Here is a 17,752-nt window from a genome sequence, read left to right on the forward strand (position 1 = left end):
CATGTGGCCACCACAAAGAACCATGTCGTGACTGCGTCTACCATCAGCCAAGCCTGCTACGCCCGCTGCATGTGTCAGATGTGGCTATCTTACACCTGCAAACATCCTAATCTCATCCGGCTGCCTGACTGACACCCCTACTATGTTTGGCATCTGAGTACTCCGTTATCCCCACCACTGACCACCTGCTCATTGCATTACGTCCTGCCCACGCAAATTTCTTCAATTCTCGAAGCTTACAGCTTCTGTAAGGTTACACCTGGTCATGGCATTTTGTGCATGATCCTGGTCACTTTTAAAGCGATCAGTATGGAGCCATTTGGTGCAAGAGTAATTACTTTTATCAGGATGGTGCAGGTAATCAGGTTTGCCCCAGTCTGGCGCGAGGGTGGAAGCGCTGCAATGTATATGTATTACACCAATGGCCATTAACTGTGTGTGCCTTCCATTGAAAGATTTCCTAGACTTCCATAGTATATTCTTCCCTACCCTTCTGCGCTCATCCACAGCACAGTGTGCTCGAGCTCTTGGTGTTGATGCAACTGACACCCAAGTGACATCAACCGTTGAATTCACAAACAGCTTCATACATTTTCCCGATACTTAGTGCTGTGATAACAGGCAATCTTGCAAGCAGTCGTCCCATAGCTACTCTCAATCTTTGTGGCTATTGCTGCGAGTTTCAACTATTCAAACTTGTGGAACTTCACACAGAGAGTCAAAATGCTAGAAATGTGAATGTGATAACACAAGATGCCATCCCATTTGCACACATTTTCAAACTTTTGCAGTAACACCGCACACCAGATTTGTGGCAAGGAGAGCTGGAATCAAATGTGATAAAAAGACTGCTCATGAGGAATCTGCTGCATCTCTGGAACCTTGTACAGGACTTCATGATTGCAATGACATTACCTTTCCAGGAAATACAGTCGACAACCGAAAATTCTGACGCCCGATTTTTCGGACATGATTGATTATTCGGACTTTTTAGTGACACAGCGACATGGCTCATAGAGGCAATTTATAAGAGCGCTTGAAATTTCGGACGCACCACAGCTGACTAGTTGATTTTTCGAACCTCGTTCGCACTCGCCGCCAATACCCATGCCGCGTACAGTGGAACCTGATTAATTCAAACTGCAGGAGACACCGAATACGGAAAGAGGTGGTAGCGATGTGCGTGGGAGGTGTACGGCTTCATGGAGACGGCGAGCGCGGGGGGAAATGGTGGTGCATTTCTAAGAGAGGTCAGCGCCTATGCACATCGCCTATGCACATGTCGCACGGCGAAATTTAGTCACGAGGAGCTTTAGAATGTGTGCAATACAAATGACCCTTCCTCCGGGCATATTGGCAATAAGTTAGTGACTTTTTTGGTGAAATTTATTTTCCAGACTGCCTTATTTTTCGGTCGTCTTCGCAGACCCTAGAGAGTCCGAAAAATCAGTCATTGACTATCTTAATTCAAGCCCTTTTTTCTCGCCAGGGCCACAGCACATGACTCTGCCTTAAGCCAGGTTCAGTTCAATGGTAATTCATATAAGCAGATGTCTGGGGGACACCACTTCATTTTGGTTCAACAGCCGAGCTCAGTCAAATCCTAGTTTTCTGCGAAAAGGTCACTAAATGGGAATTCTCAGCCAGGCTAGATTGAGAGGAGGGTGTTCCAAGACTTCATATGTCATTTTTATCTAAGCCTAATAATTAGGTAAAAACAAATGTTTTCTGACACCCCTTGAAAACTGTGGTAAACTGTGTCCTGTTACAATTTACCACTTTCATGTGCAAGGCAAGTACTATGCTGTCAAAACAGGGGCCTAGTTGCAACAACTCAGTGCAACAGAGACAAGGCCAAGGAGGTGCACACGTTCACAGGTATGCAGAACCAACCTGCCAAGCAATATGCTTAACTGGAGGGTGAAAGCGGCACAGCGAGTGTTATCAATATGGGAGAATGCAAAGCATTGCTCACTCCTCACGGTGTCCAGTCCTGCACAGCAATTTCAACCGCATGAAGCAAGCACAAGTTCGCGTCGTTATCTGCTCTCTTTCCAAATAGTGAGGCCGCCATGCATAGCTTTGCTGACCACCACTACGTGCCATGTACTCTGGTATGACGTATACCCACCTCTGCTGTCAAGAGAGTGATGTGGCAATACTGCTGCAACCAGGTGAGAGTTTTTCCATGTTCCTTTACTGCCGTTGGCATGCAGTCTTATCACTGTTCTTACGCGATTAGAATGTCCTGAAAAAATTATCACGTGTGGATATTTCCATGATGTTGAAGACGATTAACAGTATTTCAGATGCGTTATACAGACAGTTCTCTGCAGTCTGAGTTTGAGCGTGGCCGAGAGTGGTGGCGATTCTGTTCAATGACTACCAAGCACGCTTGCCACTACTGATGTCTCCAGTTAGTTTCTCTTCGAAGGCACAAGTTTGCCCAATAAACACAAGTCTGCCTGCCTCCTTTCCAGACTGCCTGCCCTCTCCACTCTGTGACAAATATGAAGCATTGGGATGTGGTGACGTCCGTGCCGGCCTTACCGAAGACATGAGACAGCACCCACCTGGCAAAGCCCTGGGGTAGCTCGCCGAGGCCGTAGAGCGGGTAGAGGTAGGGCGACTTGCCGTACCGAGCCAGGGAGTCACTGTACAGCTTGATCCTCCGTATCAGCTCCCCACACGGTCTCTGCAGATAGTCGTCGTCCCGGTACAGGGCCAGGGCATGCCCCGTAAAGTCTGCAGTGTCCTTGTCGAGGCCAAACTTTTCGTACAACTGGGAGGCCGTTGTGGTCTGGTGATCCACGTCCTTCCACGTCTTGGGGTCGTCGAAGGCGTAGTCCTGCACGGCCACCAGGAAGTTGCGGAAACGCCGCTTCTCGAACATCCCCATCAGGCTGGACGCCAGGGCCTCCTTCTCGTCGGCGGGCACTTTGTGGATCTTGCCTGCCTTGTAGACGTAGCTGCCTTCGACAGACTTGAACTCCAGGTAGCGCGTGACACCCGTGTGGATCAGCAGCTTCACCAGCTGCCCATTGGCCATGAGGAACTTGGGGACAAGGTCCACGTTCCAGTCGCGCGAGCGCCCGTACTCGTCCAGCTGGCTGGCTGGCAGGCTGAACTTGGTGAACAGCTCCTCCAGGGGCGTGATGGAGGCCGACTCCCCCCCGTAGTACTTGTTGCGGTCCATGTGCAACACCTTCTTGCCACTCACAGACAGCATGCCGCTCAGGATGCACTCCTGCAAACGCCACCAAGAGGGTAGGCCACATTTTTTAAGACGGGCGTCTTCACTGTGCACACGCACAAACTCAAAAAAAAAAAAAAGAAAGGCGGCAAGACAGACATAGCGCTTCGAAAATGATTTTGTTCAAACTAACAGATGGCCATGCGTGCATAAGTGGACAGGCTACCATGAACATATTTCTGACCACTAGCGAAATTTGGAGAAATCCCACTGGAATATGAACCATGCATCACTTACGTACCAACTTTTGTTTCCCTCACCAAAAAAGAGGCAAGTGACAATACTGTGCTAGCTTGTTTAAAGGGGCACTGCGATGCTTTCCTCAGCGTCAATTAGTATCACTGAATAGATTCATTATGAGTTCCAGAGACAAGTGCAGTAATTATTGAAATCTGAGCATGCAAACGGAAGTTATTCTACTTCAAAAATTAAAAATAAAAACATCGGACGAAAACACATTTCAATGACCCAGTATTGAAATTGGGTGCAACCAAACACAATCTCGCCTAGCGCGAAGCATGCAGCCGAAGCTTACATGAAAATGCGGCGCCATAGAAAGTGCAGGGGTGACTAACAACAAAGGAACCTCGTATCCCTTCTCTTGCCCAGCCTTTCTCTTCAAATTTTCGGGCAAGGTGTGTCGATTGGCTTTTTTATTTTTCACTGCCTTCTTAGTGTGGTTTGAATGGCACTCGCCCCCACAAGGGCTTGAAGCAGAATAGAATGTGTTGCCTGTAGCGTTATTCTTTAGTTTTTGTTTACTTTCACTGCTTTTTTCCAGTTTTTGTGGAATGCTAAACGCTTTCAGTACTCAGAGACGACATTTTGGATCCATTTTGCGAATATAAAGGAACAATATTCAACCGGGACGCCCAACCAATCCGAAAGGCAGCACCCAATCTGGACGCCACCTCATTTCCACTGCCGAAAATGGCTGCCACGTCGCGACACCATTAGCTCATACCGAGTATTTCTAGAGAAGGTTAAAATACTAAATATGATTTCGGCGATCTCTTTGGCCGTTCAAGAGTCACCATGTCCCTTACTCTGCATGCATGGAATAAAGACCTCATGCTTTGTCTATTTCGCAGGGCCCCTTTAAGCAACTGAGTCCCACACAATACAGAATAACTTGCAAACACTACTTGTGCAAGTCTGCCAGAAAGAAATGGCTGATAGCCACCAGTACATATTTTATGAACTTACCAAAAAAGCTCTTCAGAGGACCATTCAACCTGGTTTGTAATATCAATTTTTTTTAGCTGTGTTATCAGAAACTATGTAGCCATAAGAACAGAATTTCTCTATAAATGCGAATTTGTACTGATGACAAACAACGCAGAGCTTTTAGGCCATCCAATGACCTTTTAAGTGGCTGTGAGTATTGCCCACAAAACATTTTCTGCGACCTCTATGCCTTTCATAACAGTTCCACTAATGAAAGAATAAAATTGTTAATTATGTAATACTGGCCACGGCATGACAAGAATGCTAGTCATTAATAATGGAGGCGGCCAATGCAGAAAGTAACTTTCAATGCTCTGAAGTACGAGAAGGTACTAGGAAGTTTCTGCAATGCTAAGTGAAAGCATACAACAGACTGACAGGACTCCCCCCAATAAAACCAACCAGACCGCAAAAAAAGAGGATTGTGTGCACGCGGTTTCCCGACCTGCTGAAGCTATAGCACCCATGGCAAGGCGTCAACAGGAACCGTTTTCACAACCAAAAATTAGTGAGCGCCAAACTGACCAAACATGCGTGCTCTACCAAGTCTCTTCCCAGCAGCACTGGCTAGCACTCTGTGCATATGCACCATGTTGTGCAAGCGGACACCAGCTGTCTTCCTGTCCTTAACAAAAATTTAGCAAATCATTAACCAGAGTTCTCTAATCTGCGTTTCTTTAGTCCAATATGTAGAGATTCCTTCTCATATTGATCCCTATGGTCACAGTGTGACCATATATGTGCACAAAACTAATTTGTTGTCAGCTGCACTTACTGCCGGGACCTAATGTGCCATTCCCCGAGGACTGGGTTAGGGGGCACCTCAATTGATCCAATATGGCAACATTATGGAGGACTGCTCCCAGTGTCACGCTAGGCAGAACAGTTAAAATTTCACACCAATGGTAGCACTTGTGCAAGCCAAACAGTGCTTTCTCCAGGGTGCAAAAGAAACAAATGAGAGAAATAAAAAAAAAATCGCTCCCTGGTGTACGAAAAAAGCCGAAGTGAAAGCGCTGCGATACAACGCGTGCATGCTTTGGAGAGAATTTAAAATCCACATTACCTACGATGATGTATGGTGAATGACAAAACCGGAAGTCAGGTAAGCAAGACCCAGCAATCGTCTATTTGTTATGCTGCTTCGCAGAAAACAAGCTCGTTTGACAGTCACTGTCGCAATAGCATGCTTGGCTGACCTGAATACCATTTCAAGCCTTTTCTTTTCATCCTCCCAAGCTCCTGACTCATACGAGAGTACTGGCAACGTACAACTACCACAAACTTTCCTTGTGAGGAATAGTGGCAAGATGATTTCCATAACCAAGTCGCACCTGACTAATGTGCTCCTAATAACTTGTTTCTCATTGCCAGGGTTTGCAGTTGCCGCTTGACATATGTGCTATTACAATTTACGAGATCTCACCACAGACCATAAACTGCTCAAATCAGACTATTCCACATCGTTTTGTTCTTGTTAACACGACGGCAGATTCTTTTTTTTGCAATAAGCTTGGTCGCAAGTACTGTAAGTAAGAGTTCCAAAGGACAATACTTTTGCAATGAAGCTTGAGATGGAATACTGTTTCACCTCAGCTAGCTTTGCGCCTCCCTAGTGAGACACAGGGCCTCTCAGGAGAGAAAGTAACTATCCTGTGCAGCACCTATGCACAGACTTACATGCCACCACCCCCATGGGCTCGAGACGTGCTGCTATGCGCAACGTTCTCAACTCATGTGCCCGTGAGACCATTCCTGGCTTGAAGAAATATGTTTTGGTTTAGTGAAGGCCTCCGGAAATTTCGACCAACTGGGGTTCTTTAATGTGCACTGATATCGCACAGTACACGGGCCTCCAGAATTTCGCCTCCATCGAAATTCGACCGCCGCGGCCGGGATCGAACCCCCACGTCTTTCGGGTCAGCAGTCGAGTGCCATAAACATTGAGCCCCCGCAGCAGCTCGGTCAGCACATTGCTCAATGCATAATTATGCACTGTAATGCACACATTGAGGGTTAGGCCACATACATCTATTCCAGGCTGTGTTTAATGTCAGGGTGGCACGAAAGGAACAAGGACAAGAGAGGCACAAGAACACAACAGGACACGTGCCTGTCCTGTTGTGTTCTTGCGCCTTTCTTGTCATTGTTCCTTTCACGCTGTCCCGACATTAACTACAGCTATGAACCAACTAGCCCAAACCAAAGTACTTCCAGGCTGTGTGTGAAGCTGGCGATGAAATTAAACTGATAAAATAAAGTTTTGCTAATACTGCATTTCATACACTTTTTACTGTCGGTGTACACCTGCCCAACTTCCCCTGCTACTTTTGGACTTCCAGTGTGCTTCAGTGCTTGTTCAATCAAGTTACACCCATTTGTGTCACCCTGTGCTAATCTTAAAGGCGTATAGACACCTAATTTGGGTGATATGTTTTCTTTTCAATGATGCAGAAGACATCACTATGCACGAATCACCATGTGATATTCGCCTATGACAGCTAAATAATTTGTAAACAAATTTTCTCTCATGCTATTTCGGTTTCAACAGCTCTGCAACGTCAAAGCTGCGTACAGGTCACGTAAGGCATGTAAAAATTGCAATAGAATCTCTGCTCCATTCGTTATTCCGGCTCTAGCAGCTGACAGGCTTTAGTGTTGTAGTGAATTAAAATGACGATGAAGCGACTTGTATCACGGTTGTTTCATGCCTCACGTGACGCAAACACTACAGCTGTCGCCGATAAACCGAAACAGCATGAGAAACTCTTATAATTTTTACCAGTCAAGGGCAAATACCACGTGGTAATCCTTGCAAAGAGCAAAGCAAGCCCTAAAAAATTAGGTGTTTATACTCCCTTAATAGTCATGCTAATTGCACCTTATCTACGGAGCTTGGAATTTCTTCCTGCCCTAGCATTTTTAAGATCTTTTGCTTGCTGGGACAGCTTGTTAGTGCTCTGTCCAGCTGCCTGACTTGACCTGAAGTGAGCGATCTAACTATACTGGTCATTTTCCCTATGCTACTCTTCACTTCCTCAGTCTAGCAAAATATATGTCCTCGAACAAGCTGAACTAGGAATACCTTTTCCTTGCATTTTTTTCAATATACATAAGGTTATTTTACACCACACCCTACCGTAACACCTCTACATCAAGCAGAATGGTGAGATGGCTGCATATAATTTAGTTCCCTTGCCAGGGCTCTTCTGTGCCCACTTGCTGCTTTTCTTTTTGTTTGCAGAAAAAGGCATTAAAACCCGACATCCTTCCTTGGCACCAATTCTACAAATAGCTGTACAGGCATTATTTCTGGAGCCTATGTCATACTGCAGTGCTACCAGAGAAGCCAAACAGCAACATTCGACTGGCCAGAAAAATGCGCGTTTCACAGCACCTTCAGCATACCAAATATCAACCATGGCACTTGCGCGAAGCTGCTGCAGTGCCATTAAAATGATAAGCTCCTTACTACGTGCTTTTTCCACACCTTCGCACACTAAAGTTGCCTACCTGTACAGTGTGCCAATATGGTGCCTTTGTAAATTCTGTGCACTGTTTTCACCCCTACTTCTTCCTGCTTTGCCTTTTAATTTGCTTCGTAGCTGCCGTAAAATTTACTTCTAGGAAGTCAGCACTGTGTGTGCCTTTGCCCCCCCCCCCCCCCCCCCCCCCCCCCCCCGTGAGTGTGGTCAAGGGCCAGAAAGCAGCATCCAGAACCCAGACCTTAAAAAGGCATGCGCATTCATCGGGGCTTCCCCAACAGAAGGAAAAGCAGAGCTCAAAGTGAAGGTGGCGGGGGGCTTACATCATAACTTGGGCACAATGCAAGAATCAACGCCCAATGTGCGTGCAGCTGCCACAACTGATGACTGACTTTCCGAAAATCTAGCAGGGGGCTAGTAACAACAATCTGATATGTCTACAGTAGCATTGCACTGCCCTTTGCCTTTGTTGCATTTTTAACACAGAAGAAATTTTCTGTGCATGTCAAAAACAAACATCCCTAACTCTCACCAAAATCTACAGATCAACAGCTGTTGGCCTTTGTTGTAAATTGCAGTTTTCAGAGTGTTGCAGCATGAGCAGTGCGCAGAAAAACATCCGTTGCTTTCGCCACGCAAACATGCAGGGCAGGTTTGAGACCTTTCACTGGAAGCAATGTATACACTGATAAACAATGCAAAAGGTCCAGCAACATGCAGCCACAGATAAGTGCAAATGGTCGAAACACTGATAGTGCGAATAACACTCGCCCTTTTCCACTGAAAACCTACCGATATTCGCCCACGAGTTTTAATACATGCTCGGCACTGTGTTTCAGGAAGAAACAAGTGTCGGCAAGCAAATGCAACGTCACACACGGCGACAACGCGGGGCCGTGATTCACGGCGTGTGGCACTTCCAGCCACACGGCGAAGTGCCACACGGCGACAAAGGCTGGCCAAGGAGACCCGGAAAACCGCTGCAATGCTTGGCCGAGCTAATGGCACCGACGGATAGGCTACCCGGCATTGTTCGCCGAAACTGCACCGACCTCGCCGTGCGGGTGAAAAAAAAAAAAAAAAGCTCGCGTCTCCAGAAACCGTTGTCGACCCGTTTCGCAAGCCACCTCGCGAGATCGACAAGCAGCCGTACGCCTTGTTTGTTTTTTCGAAGGCGGGCCTGGCGGCGGTCAACGTGCGAGCGGCACGGCTACGCCGACAGCGGCGCATGCACGAACACGTCGTTGGGCGGCGGGGTGCCGAGCCGGCGCGGTCCTCGAGGCTCGGTCGATCGCGTGCAGACGAGACCCCGTTTCAGTGCTTTCCGTCAAGAAAGGGTCACCCGGCGTGCCGAGGACCGCGCTCAGCTGACAGCTAGGGCCGGGCCCCCGAGACAGCTCAGCGGGCGACACAAACGGGTTAGGCCTACATGGCCAGACCCCGGCTGGGCCGCAGCTGTCTGCTATCCGCGCACACCGGGATCCGCACGGACAGGCGCACAGCCCTCGACGCCCAGAATGTCGGTCAAGCTACGTGGAGCTAGAGCGGCCCGGCCGGGAGGAGGCTGTTGAGAGGCGCCAGATCGGGGCTGTCAAACGGGCGACAGCAGCGCGACTCGCGCAAGCGGTTCGCCCCAGGCGCCAGACACGCGCACAACTCGGGAAATTCGCGAGTATCGCACAGCCTGTGCAGCTCGTGCAGTCGGCGGCGAACTCTGACAAACGGAGCCGCTGTAAGCCAGCTAGGCCTAACGAGCGGAGCCGGCGACTCGCAGGCACGAAAACACCCCACCCACCGAGGCTCCTGCAAACGGCGCTCACCTTGAGCCCGGTGCCTAGCACGATGGCGTCGTACTCTTCATCCATGGCTATCACGGGGGCCGGCGGCAGGCGCTGGACGAACGGCGAAATAAAATTAACCGAGCACTCAACCGACCGAGTTGCAGCCCCACAGACGCGACGAGGGAGGTGGGAGACGGCTGTTCGAACAACAGCTGCGCTGAGTCGTTCCTCCGCCGGTACGAAGAAAGTAGTGCGCGCGCTTCGTTTGTTGTACGGGCTAATACTGGCCAAGGAGCGCAGTGAAATGCACAGGCACAGTGCGCAGTGTGTATATTTCACGTTGTCAACGCAAAGAATAAACGCTTGTGAAAGAGTGAGTTTTGTGTATCGCACTTCCTACGGGACAGCTGTGGTCGTTGTAGTACTACGCCGCAACACAAGACGTCGCGTCATCTGTTTTTGTTACTTCGACGACTGAACGAAACAAAAACGAAAATAAGGAATAAAGAAATTCGGCTAAAGGTGACCACCGCAGGTCATTCGGTCGCCAAATAATGTTACACTTACGGACGCGCCACACATTTCACGGCGAGTTAGCACGCTCTCAGCAAGCTTCGTTTCCAAGGCAAACAAAACGACCGCACATTGATTGCACAACGCTCCGTGCCTTATGGCAATGGTTGACAGTTCGCTTTCGCCCGCTGCATGACCACAAAATCATTGACGAAATTGCAGTCGTAAAAATGCGCCTCGTTTGTGACGTTTACGCTCTCTTGCAAGCTTGGTTCTGCTTGGATATGAAAAGAACAACAAATCCATACGGGCCTCGAGAAATATCGAAACTGAAACCGACACATATGCTTCTCATGACGATGCCACTTTCTGTTCATCTTGTAGCACTAGCTTGTTGCACCTCTTCCGCAGAATTCCGCGGCAGTGCCACCAGTGCGCAGCGCTGGAGCAGGCAGTTCGAGTACATGCAGCTTGGCAATGGCTGCTTCTAGAACGAACTGTCGAGTGCAGGCCTTTTCGTCTGCACGCCACTGCGCTGGTAGCTGCATGCCGCCCACCGAAGGCCCACATCAACGGTCGCGAACATGCCAAACTGTGAGAAAGAAATTTCAGGAAGCAAATCACCAATATGTTCTCATCAAACAGCTCCCAAAACTGCCGTTTTCAATGATAAAATAGGTCGCTGCATGTAAACAATCGTGATTAACAAATATGCTCTGAAATGCCGTCTGCATCTGCAGGACTAGAATCCTGACGCCAGGCACAGCTAAGGTCCCTACCTCCTAAAGAACTGCTACCGCTTCATTGAAGGGACCGAACATTGAATTAAAAAATGGGAAATTGGTTTTGAGGAAAGGAAATGGCGCAGTAACTGTCTCACATTTCGATGGACACCCGAAGCAGATAATTTTTTACAGCACAACGGAAAGATCGGTGTTTTAAGGTGCTTGATTCCGCAATGGTTTTGTTCGAAACTGTACGCGCAAGTATTTTTGCCGAAAATTTTTTGATCAGTGCATACGCCCGTTTTATTTTTGTATTCCAATCCTGGAATGCATGATCAGCGTGCGTGATGGCGACTGCACATCCTCAATTGTGATGTACCAAAAACTAAAAAAAAATGCGATGGCAGAGAGAGAGCGAGAGAAAACACTTTATTTGCACCCGCCAGAGAGTATTGGTGATTGGGTGAGACACAGCTCCCCCTTTCACCGTCTGTCTCCCCCCCTAGACGTCAGCCGGAATCAGTTGACTTCCGGCGGCGGCCTGGGCTTGACCGATGACTTCTTTTTGGACTTGTTCTTCCTGGCTATGGAGGGAGGATTCCCATGACTCTTTGTTTCCATGTAGACCATTTAGAGCTGGGCAAGCCCACAGCATGTGATTTAGGGTCGCGATGCCTTCACAGTTTTTGCATTTGGGAGAGTGCACCTCAGGACGCCATTTGTGTAGGATTACGGGTTTGGGAAGGTACCCGTCTACAGTTTTCGCCAGATTACTTCTTCCTTCTTTGTGAGAGATGTATGGGGGGGGGGGGGGCGGCAGGGTTCTCCTCCCCATTTTGCCTGCGCTAGGGCCAGGCGTGTGAGTCCTCGGGTGACCTCGTTGGTGATCTCGTTCCCTGTGAGCCCACTATGAGCGGGTGCCCATATTATGCTAACTAGGTCGTTAGGTACGTTCTCCTTGCCTGCTTCCAGAATTTTGCCGGCCTCTTTGGACAATTGACCGTTGTCATAGGCTTTTATTGCAGTTATAGAATCGGTGATGATTATGCTAGTTGATGGGTTTGTGATTGTCAGGGCAATCGCCGCCATCTCTGCCTCCTCTGGTGAAGAGTGTCTTACGCTACAGCTCGAGATGAGCTCGCCTTTGTCGCTCACTACTACTGCAGCGTAGTGCCCTTCTGGGTACTCTGCCGCATCGGTGTACACTACCCCTTGTTTTTGGAGGAGGGAGCTTTGGAGTCTTTGAACTCAGCTTATCCTGCGTTCCTCGTTGTGTATGGGGTGCTTGTTTCTTGGGATGAGGGCTATCCTTAATTTGTTGGCAATTTCTTTGGGGATGGAGGTTGTCCCCTCTCGTGATTCTGGGTTTTGGTAGCCCAGTTTCCTAAGGGTGGATCTGCCCGTTTTGTTGCCACTTAGTCTGACATATTGTCACGGAGTTCTCACGGAGAGACGCTTCAACAGCTGGAGTCGGCAAGAGGAGACGGTAATGGCGGCCGATCCGCAATAGCACGATCGCAACCTCATCGTCTTCGCGGACAGCTTGCGCCACCTGGCAACACTAGGTGGCATTATTCCCCCCTCCGAAAAAGAAGGGCATCGCAGTGGGGCCGCCAGCAGCGTAGGCGCGCTAAGGTTCAGAAGGGAAACAGAGAAGAACGCGAGGAAAACGGAGCACACACAGAGTCACAACGGAGGGCCGCTAAGCCGTTATCGGGCATAGTACGGCTTAAGCCGCACAACGTGCACAATGTCAGAGCTGTTGGGCTGTCGACGTCTCGGTTGCGCGGCACCGTCGGGAACCACTTCATAGGTAACATCACTGATACGCCGTAGCACTTTATAGGGGCCAAAGTACCGGCAGAGTAGTTTCTCGGACAAGCCCTGGCGGCGGACAGGTGTCCACACCCAAACTTGTTCACCGGGATTGTAGTCGACCTGTCGGTGTCGAAGGTTGTAACGGCGCGCATCAGTGCCCTGCTGCTGGCCGATGTGTACGCGGGCAAGCTGACGGGCTTCTTCAGCGCGTTGGGCAATTTCATGAACATCGGGTGCGAGTTGGTCGTCATCGAGGCATGGTAGCATCGCGTCAAGCATGCTCTGGACTTCACGTCCATATACAAGACGAAAGGGAGTAAAGCGTGTAGTCTCCTGGAGGGCCGTGTTGTACGCAAATGTGACGTACGGTAGCACCTCATCCCAAGTTTTGTGCTGAACGTCTACGTACATTGACAGCATGTCCGCAATGGTCTTGTTTAAGCGTTCGGTTAGCCCATTGCTCTGCGGATGATAAGCTGTGGTCTTGCGATGGCTAGTGCAGCTCAACGTAAATATATGGTCGATTAGCTGCGCTGTAAACGCTGTGCCTCTGTCGGTAATAACGCACGAAGGGGCTCCGTGCCGCAAGACGATGTTTTGCATGAAAACGTCGGCGACCTCTGAAGCTGTGGCACAGGGGTATCGCCTTGGTCTCGGCGTAGCGAGTCAAATAGTCAGTAGCGACTATGATCCACTTGTTTCCTGAGAGTGACAACGGAAAAGGACCGAGAAGGTCCATTCCTATTTGATCGAACGGAGAGCGGGGTGTAGTAACGGGCTTGAGAAAACCCGCCGGCTAAGCGGTGGCGTCTTCCGGCGCTGGCATTCACGGCAGCTTTTTACGTACCTTTGGACATCGGCTGAGAGTCCGGGCCAGTAGTACATGTTGCGTATCCTGGCGAGCGTCCGGAAAAACCCAGATGGCCTGAAGTGGGCTCGTCGTGGCATGCCAATAAAATGTCGGCGCGAAGATCGGCCGGAAGTACCAGAAGGTAAGCTCTTTCTTGGCCTCTCGAGTTCTTCTTGTATAAGATACCTTCGCGCAAACAGAAAGAGCCGAGACGTCGAGCGAAGTGTCGTGGTAGAGGCATGGCGTGACCTTCAAGGTTGTCAATCAGCGGTCGGAGGTCCGTGTCAGCCGCTGCCGGGCTATTATGTCCGATGCATTAAGTATACCGAGGAAACCGCTGTCGTCGTCGATTTCGGGACCGGAAGAGTCGAGTGGTGCACGCGACAGCGTGTCGGCGTCTTCGTGTTTACGGCCCGACTTATATACGATGGTAATGTCGAATTCTTGGAGCCGTAAACTCCAGCGGGCCAATCGTCCAGACGGGTCTCGCAAATTAGCCAGCCAGCATAGGCAGTGGTGGTCGGTTACGACTTTGAAGGCGCGGCCGTAAAGGTAAGGGCGAAATTTCATGGTGGCCCATACGACAGCAAGGCATTCCTTCTCTGACGTAGAGTAATTGCGTTCGGCGCGGGAGAGAGTACGGCTAGCATAGGCTATAACTCTCTCAATGCCCTCTTGGTGTTGGACAAGGACAGCTCCAAGACCGATATTGCTGGCGTCGGTGTGGATCTCGGTGTCGGCCTCTTCGTCGAAGTGTGCAAGAACGGGAGATGTCTGAAGGCGTTGGCGGAGCGAAGAGAAAGCCGTCTCTTGGTCTATTGTCCAAACGAAGGAGGTGTTGCTCCTGGTGAGGCGCGTCAACGGCTCTGCAATCCTTGCGAAGTCCGCAATAAACCGTCGGTAATATGCACAGAGACCCAGAAAACGCTGGACAGCTTTCTTGTCAGTCGGAGTAGGAAAATTGGCGACGGCGGCTGTCTTGTCGGGGTCGGGTCGAACTCCGTCGGCGCTCACAACGTGACCGAGGAACCTGAGCTCTGTGTAACCGAAGTGGCACTTCTGGGGCTTCAGCGTAAGGTCAGCGGAATGGAGGGCTCTGAGGACAGTTCGCAGGCGCACGAGATGCTGTTCAAAAGTTTCTGAAAAAACGACAACGTCGTCCAGGTATACAAGACAACTTTGCCACTTGAGGCCGGTGAGGACAGTGTCCATCATCCGTTGAAACGTCGCTGGCGCAGAGCACAAGCCAAAAGGCAGCACTTTGAATTCATAGAGGCCATCTGGTGTAACGAAGGCAGTTTTTTCGCGGTCCCGTTCGTCCACTTCAATTTGCCAATAACCGCTCTTCAGGTCAATGGATGAAAAGTACTTAGCACGCCGTAATCTGTCCAGGGAGTCATCAATGCGGGGCAACGGGTAGACGTCCTTTTTAGTCACATTGTTTAATTTACGGTAGTCCACGCAGAATCGAAGTGTTCCATCCTTCTTTTTAACAAGGACAACAGGCGAAGACCACGGGCTTTGGGAAGGTTGAACTACACCGTCGTCAATCATCTCCTGAACTTGCTTTTGGATTACTTCCCGTTCTTTGGCGGAAACACGATAAGGCTGCTGGCGGATAGGGCGAGCGTCGTCATACGTAATGATCCGGTGTTGCGTTAGGGGCGTTTGACGAACTTTCGACGAAGAAGCGAAACACTGTTTATACTCCAATAGCAAGTGCTCTAAGGCCAGGCGCTTTCCTTCGGGGAGGTTGCAGTTGATGTCGACATTCGGAACAGATTGGTCGTCAGTGGCGCGCGATGATTGGTCGTCAGGGGCCGCTGCCGCGAACGCAAAGCAGACCGGAACATCCACAACCGCTTCAGCGGTAGCGATCGCAGTTCCAGAGAAAAGGTGCCGGTGCTCTGGAGAAAAATTTGTAACAAGGATCGCAGACCGGCCAGCGCGAATTGTTAGTAAGCTTCGAGCGGCGCAGATGCCTTGAGTCAGGAGGAGCGAATGATTAGCCTCGGTGACTGCTTCAGCGTCGTGCAACTCAGCACAGGCGACTTCAATCAAAACACTGCTACGGGGCGGAAGTGTGACGCTGTCGGCGAAAACGCGAAGTGCGGCACTGCGTTGGCAGGAGTTGTCGAGTTCGGCGACTTGCTCTGTGGAAAACATGACGATTCGGTTGCGCAGATCGATAATTGCTCCATACTCCCGCAGAAAGTCGATGCCGAGGATTAGGTCCCGAGAACACTCGCCCAGGACGATGCAGCTGACGACGAACGTGGACTTGCTGATCTGAACGCGAGCAGTGCACATACCCTTGGGCGTAACCAGATGACCGCCGGCAGTTCGAAGGTGCGCGCCAGGCCAAGGGGTAATCACTTTTTTCAGAATGGTCGCCAGTTGTCCACTTAAGATCGAATAATCGGCCCCGGTATCAACTAATGCGCTTACTCTGCGACCATCGATAAGAACGGGTATTTCTAAAGAAACGCGGTTTTTTAACTCTGGTGATGGCGTCGGCGGGTTTTTGTCGGATTGTAGCGGCGACGACGGGAGGTCTTCAGCACAGCGCCCCCCAGCGACCTCGCCCCCGAAGGTCGCGGGTTTCAGTTTTCCCGACGAGGACTTGGCGATCGGCCCGGTGCCGCTCGCGAGAAGCCGGGAGGTGTCGGGGAAGAGCGCCTCGGTGAGGGTGAGCGCGACTGCCGCTGCGCTCGGGATGGATTGCGCTGGTCCGCAAGGAATTCTTCAATTTCAGGGGGTCGTTCACCTTGACGGGGTCTCGGTGAGTCGGTGCGGAAGCCTTGGATGCCGATGCGTCGGTAATAACAATTTCGATAAAGATGACCTGGCTCTCCGCAGTGAAAACAGAGCGGTCGTCGGTTAGGTGTACGCCAAACGTCGGCCTTTCGGAGGGGTGCTCGACGATCCTCGAAGTACTGCACCGGTTGCACAGAGGGCCGCGGGGCTTGAGGCGTGGCGTGAATTGGTGGCGGCGAAGCGGGAGCCGGACGCCTTGCAACTTCGGCGTACGTCGGACGGTGGTAGTCCCCAGGCAGAGGTGGTACGTCGACCACAGGAACAGGGCCCCGGAACGCCTGTTGCACCTCCTCTCGTACAAGAGCGGAGATGGAACCGAGCGCAGGCTGCGACGGGCTACAAAATTTGTGAAGCTCCTCACGCACGATTGTGCGAATAAGTTCCCGCAAATCATCAGGATGCTGTCCGATGGTGGCAAACGATGATGTGACTGCAGCAGCATGCACGGGCCGGTCGTAACTGGCGCAACGCTGTTGCAGGACCTTCTCCATCGTTGTGGCTTCCGAAAGAAATGCAGCAACTGTAGATGGTGGGCTGCGCACGAGGCCTGCGAACAGCTGCTCTTTGACGCCTCTCATTAAGTGCCGAAGTTTCTTCTCTTCAGGCATGGCAGGATCAGCTCTCCTGAAGAGCCGCGTCATGTCCTCGACGTACATTTGTACGCTTTCGTTCGGTAGCTGGACGCGGGACTGGATTGCCCGCTCCGCTCTTTCGCGGCGATCCGCGCTGGTGTAGGCCTCCAGCAGGCGACGGCGAAACTCTCGCCAGGAAGTTAGAACTTCCTCACGGTTCTCAAACCACGTGCGGGCGCCATCCTCTAGGCTAAAGTAGACGTTTCTTAGTTTCGCGGCGTCGTCCCACTGGTTATAAGCAGCCACACGCTCGAAGTGAAGGAACCAGTCCTCCACGTCTTCGAAAAGGTCCCCGTGGAAGGCCTTGGGAACCCGCGGGGTCTGCAAGGTATAGTGGGCAGGTGTAGCACCGGCAGCTTGCGTGAGAATACCGGTGGCTGGTATCATGACTGTCGCGAGTGGTCCAAGCTCCGGTGAAAGTCCCTGCAGCCTCCGGCTGAAGCGGTGTACCGGGGTGTCAATCGGCGCAGGGCTGGCGGCACGGCTCCCTGGAGGGGTTTCTTGCATGGGATACTCGTACCCAGCACCTCCACCAAATTGTCACGGAGTTCTCACGGAGAGACGCTTCAACAGCTGGAGTCGGCAAGAGGAGACGGTAATGGCGGCCGATCCGCAATAGCACGATCGCAACCTCATCGTCTTCGCGGACAG

At 50.7% G+C, this 17,752-nt stretch overlaps 1 protein-coding gene across 1 annotated transcript in view; it reads right to left on the minus strand.

Moving 5' to 3' along the window:
• The window catches only part of Gdi (GDP dissociation inhibitor), a 33,186-nt gene extending 23,072 nt beyond the window's left edge, over positions 1-10,114 (minus strand). Inside the window, exons 1-2 of the mRNA XM_077640121.1 lie at positions 9,786-10,114; positions 2,574-3,247 (exon numbers count right to left, since the gene is read on the minus strand). Coding sequence (XP_077496247.1) covers positions 2,574-3,247; positions 9,786-9,830 — 719 coding nt within the window. The 5' untranslated portion in view covers positions 9,831-10,114. The remainder of the gene's footprint in view (positions 1-2,573; positions 3,248-9,785) is intronic.
• Between the last annotated feature and the right edge of the window lie 7,638 nt (positions 10,115-17,752).

This window comes from Amblyomma americanum, chromosome 10, assembly GCF_052857255.1.
Source record: "Amblyomma americanum isolate KBUSLIRL-KWMA chromosome 10, ASM5285725v1, whole genome shotgun sequence".
NCBI lineage: Eukaryota > Metazoa > Arthropoda > Arachnida > Ixodida > Ixodidae > Amblyomma > Amblyomma americanum.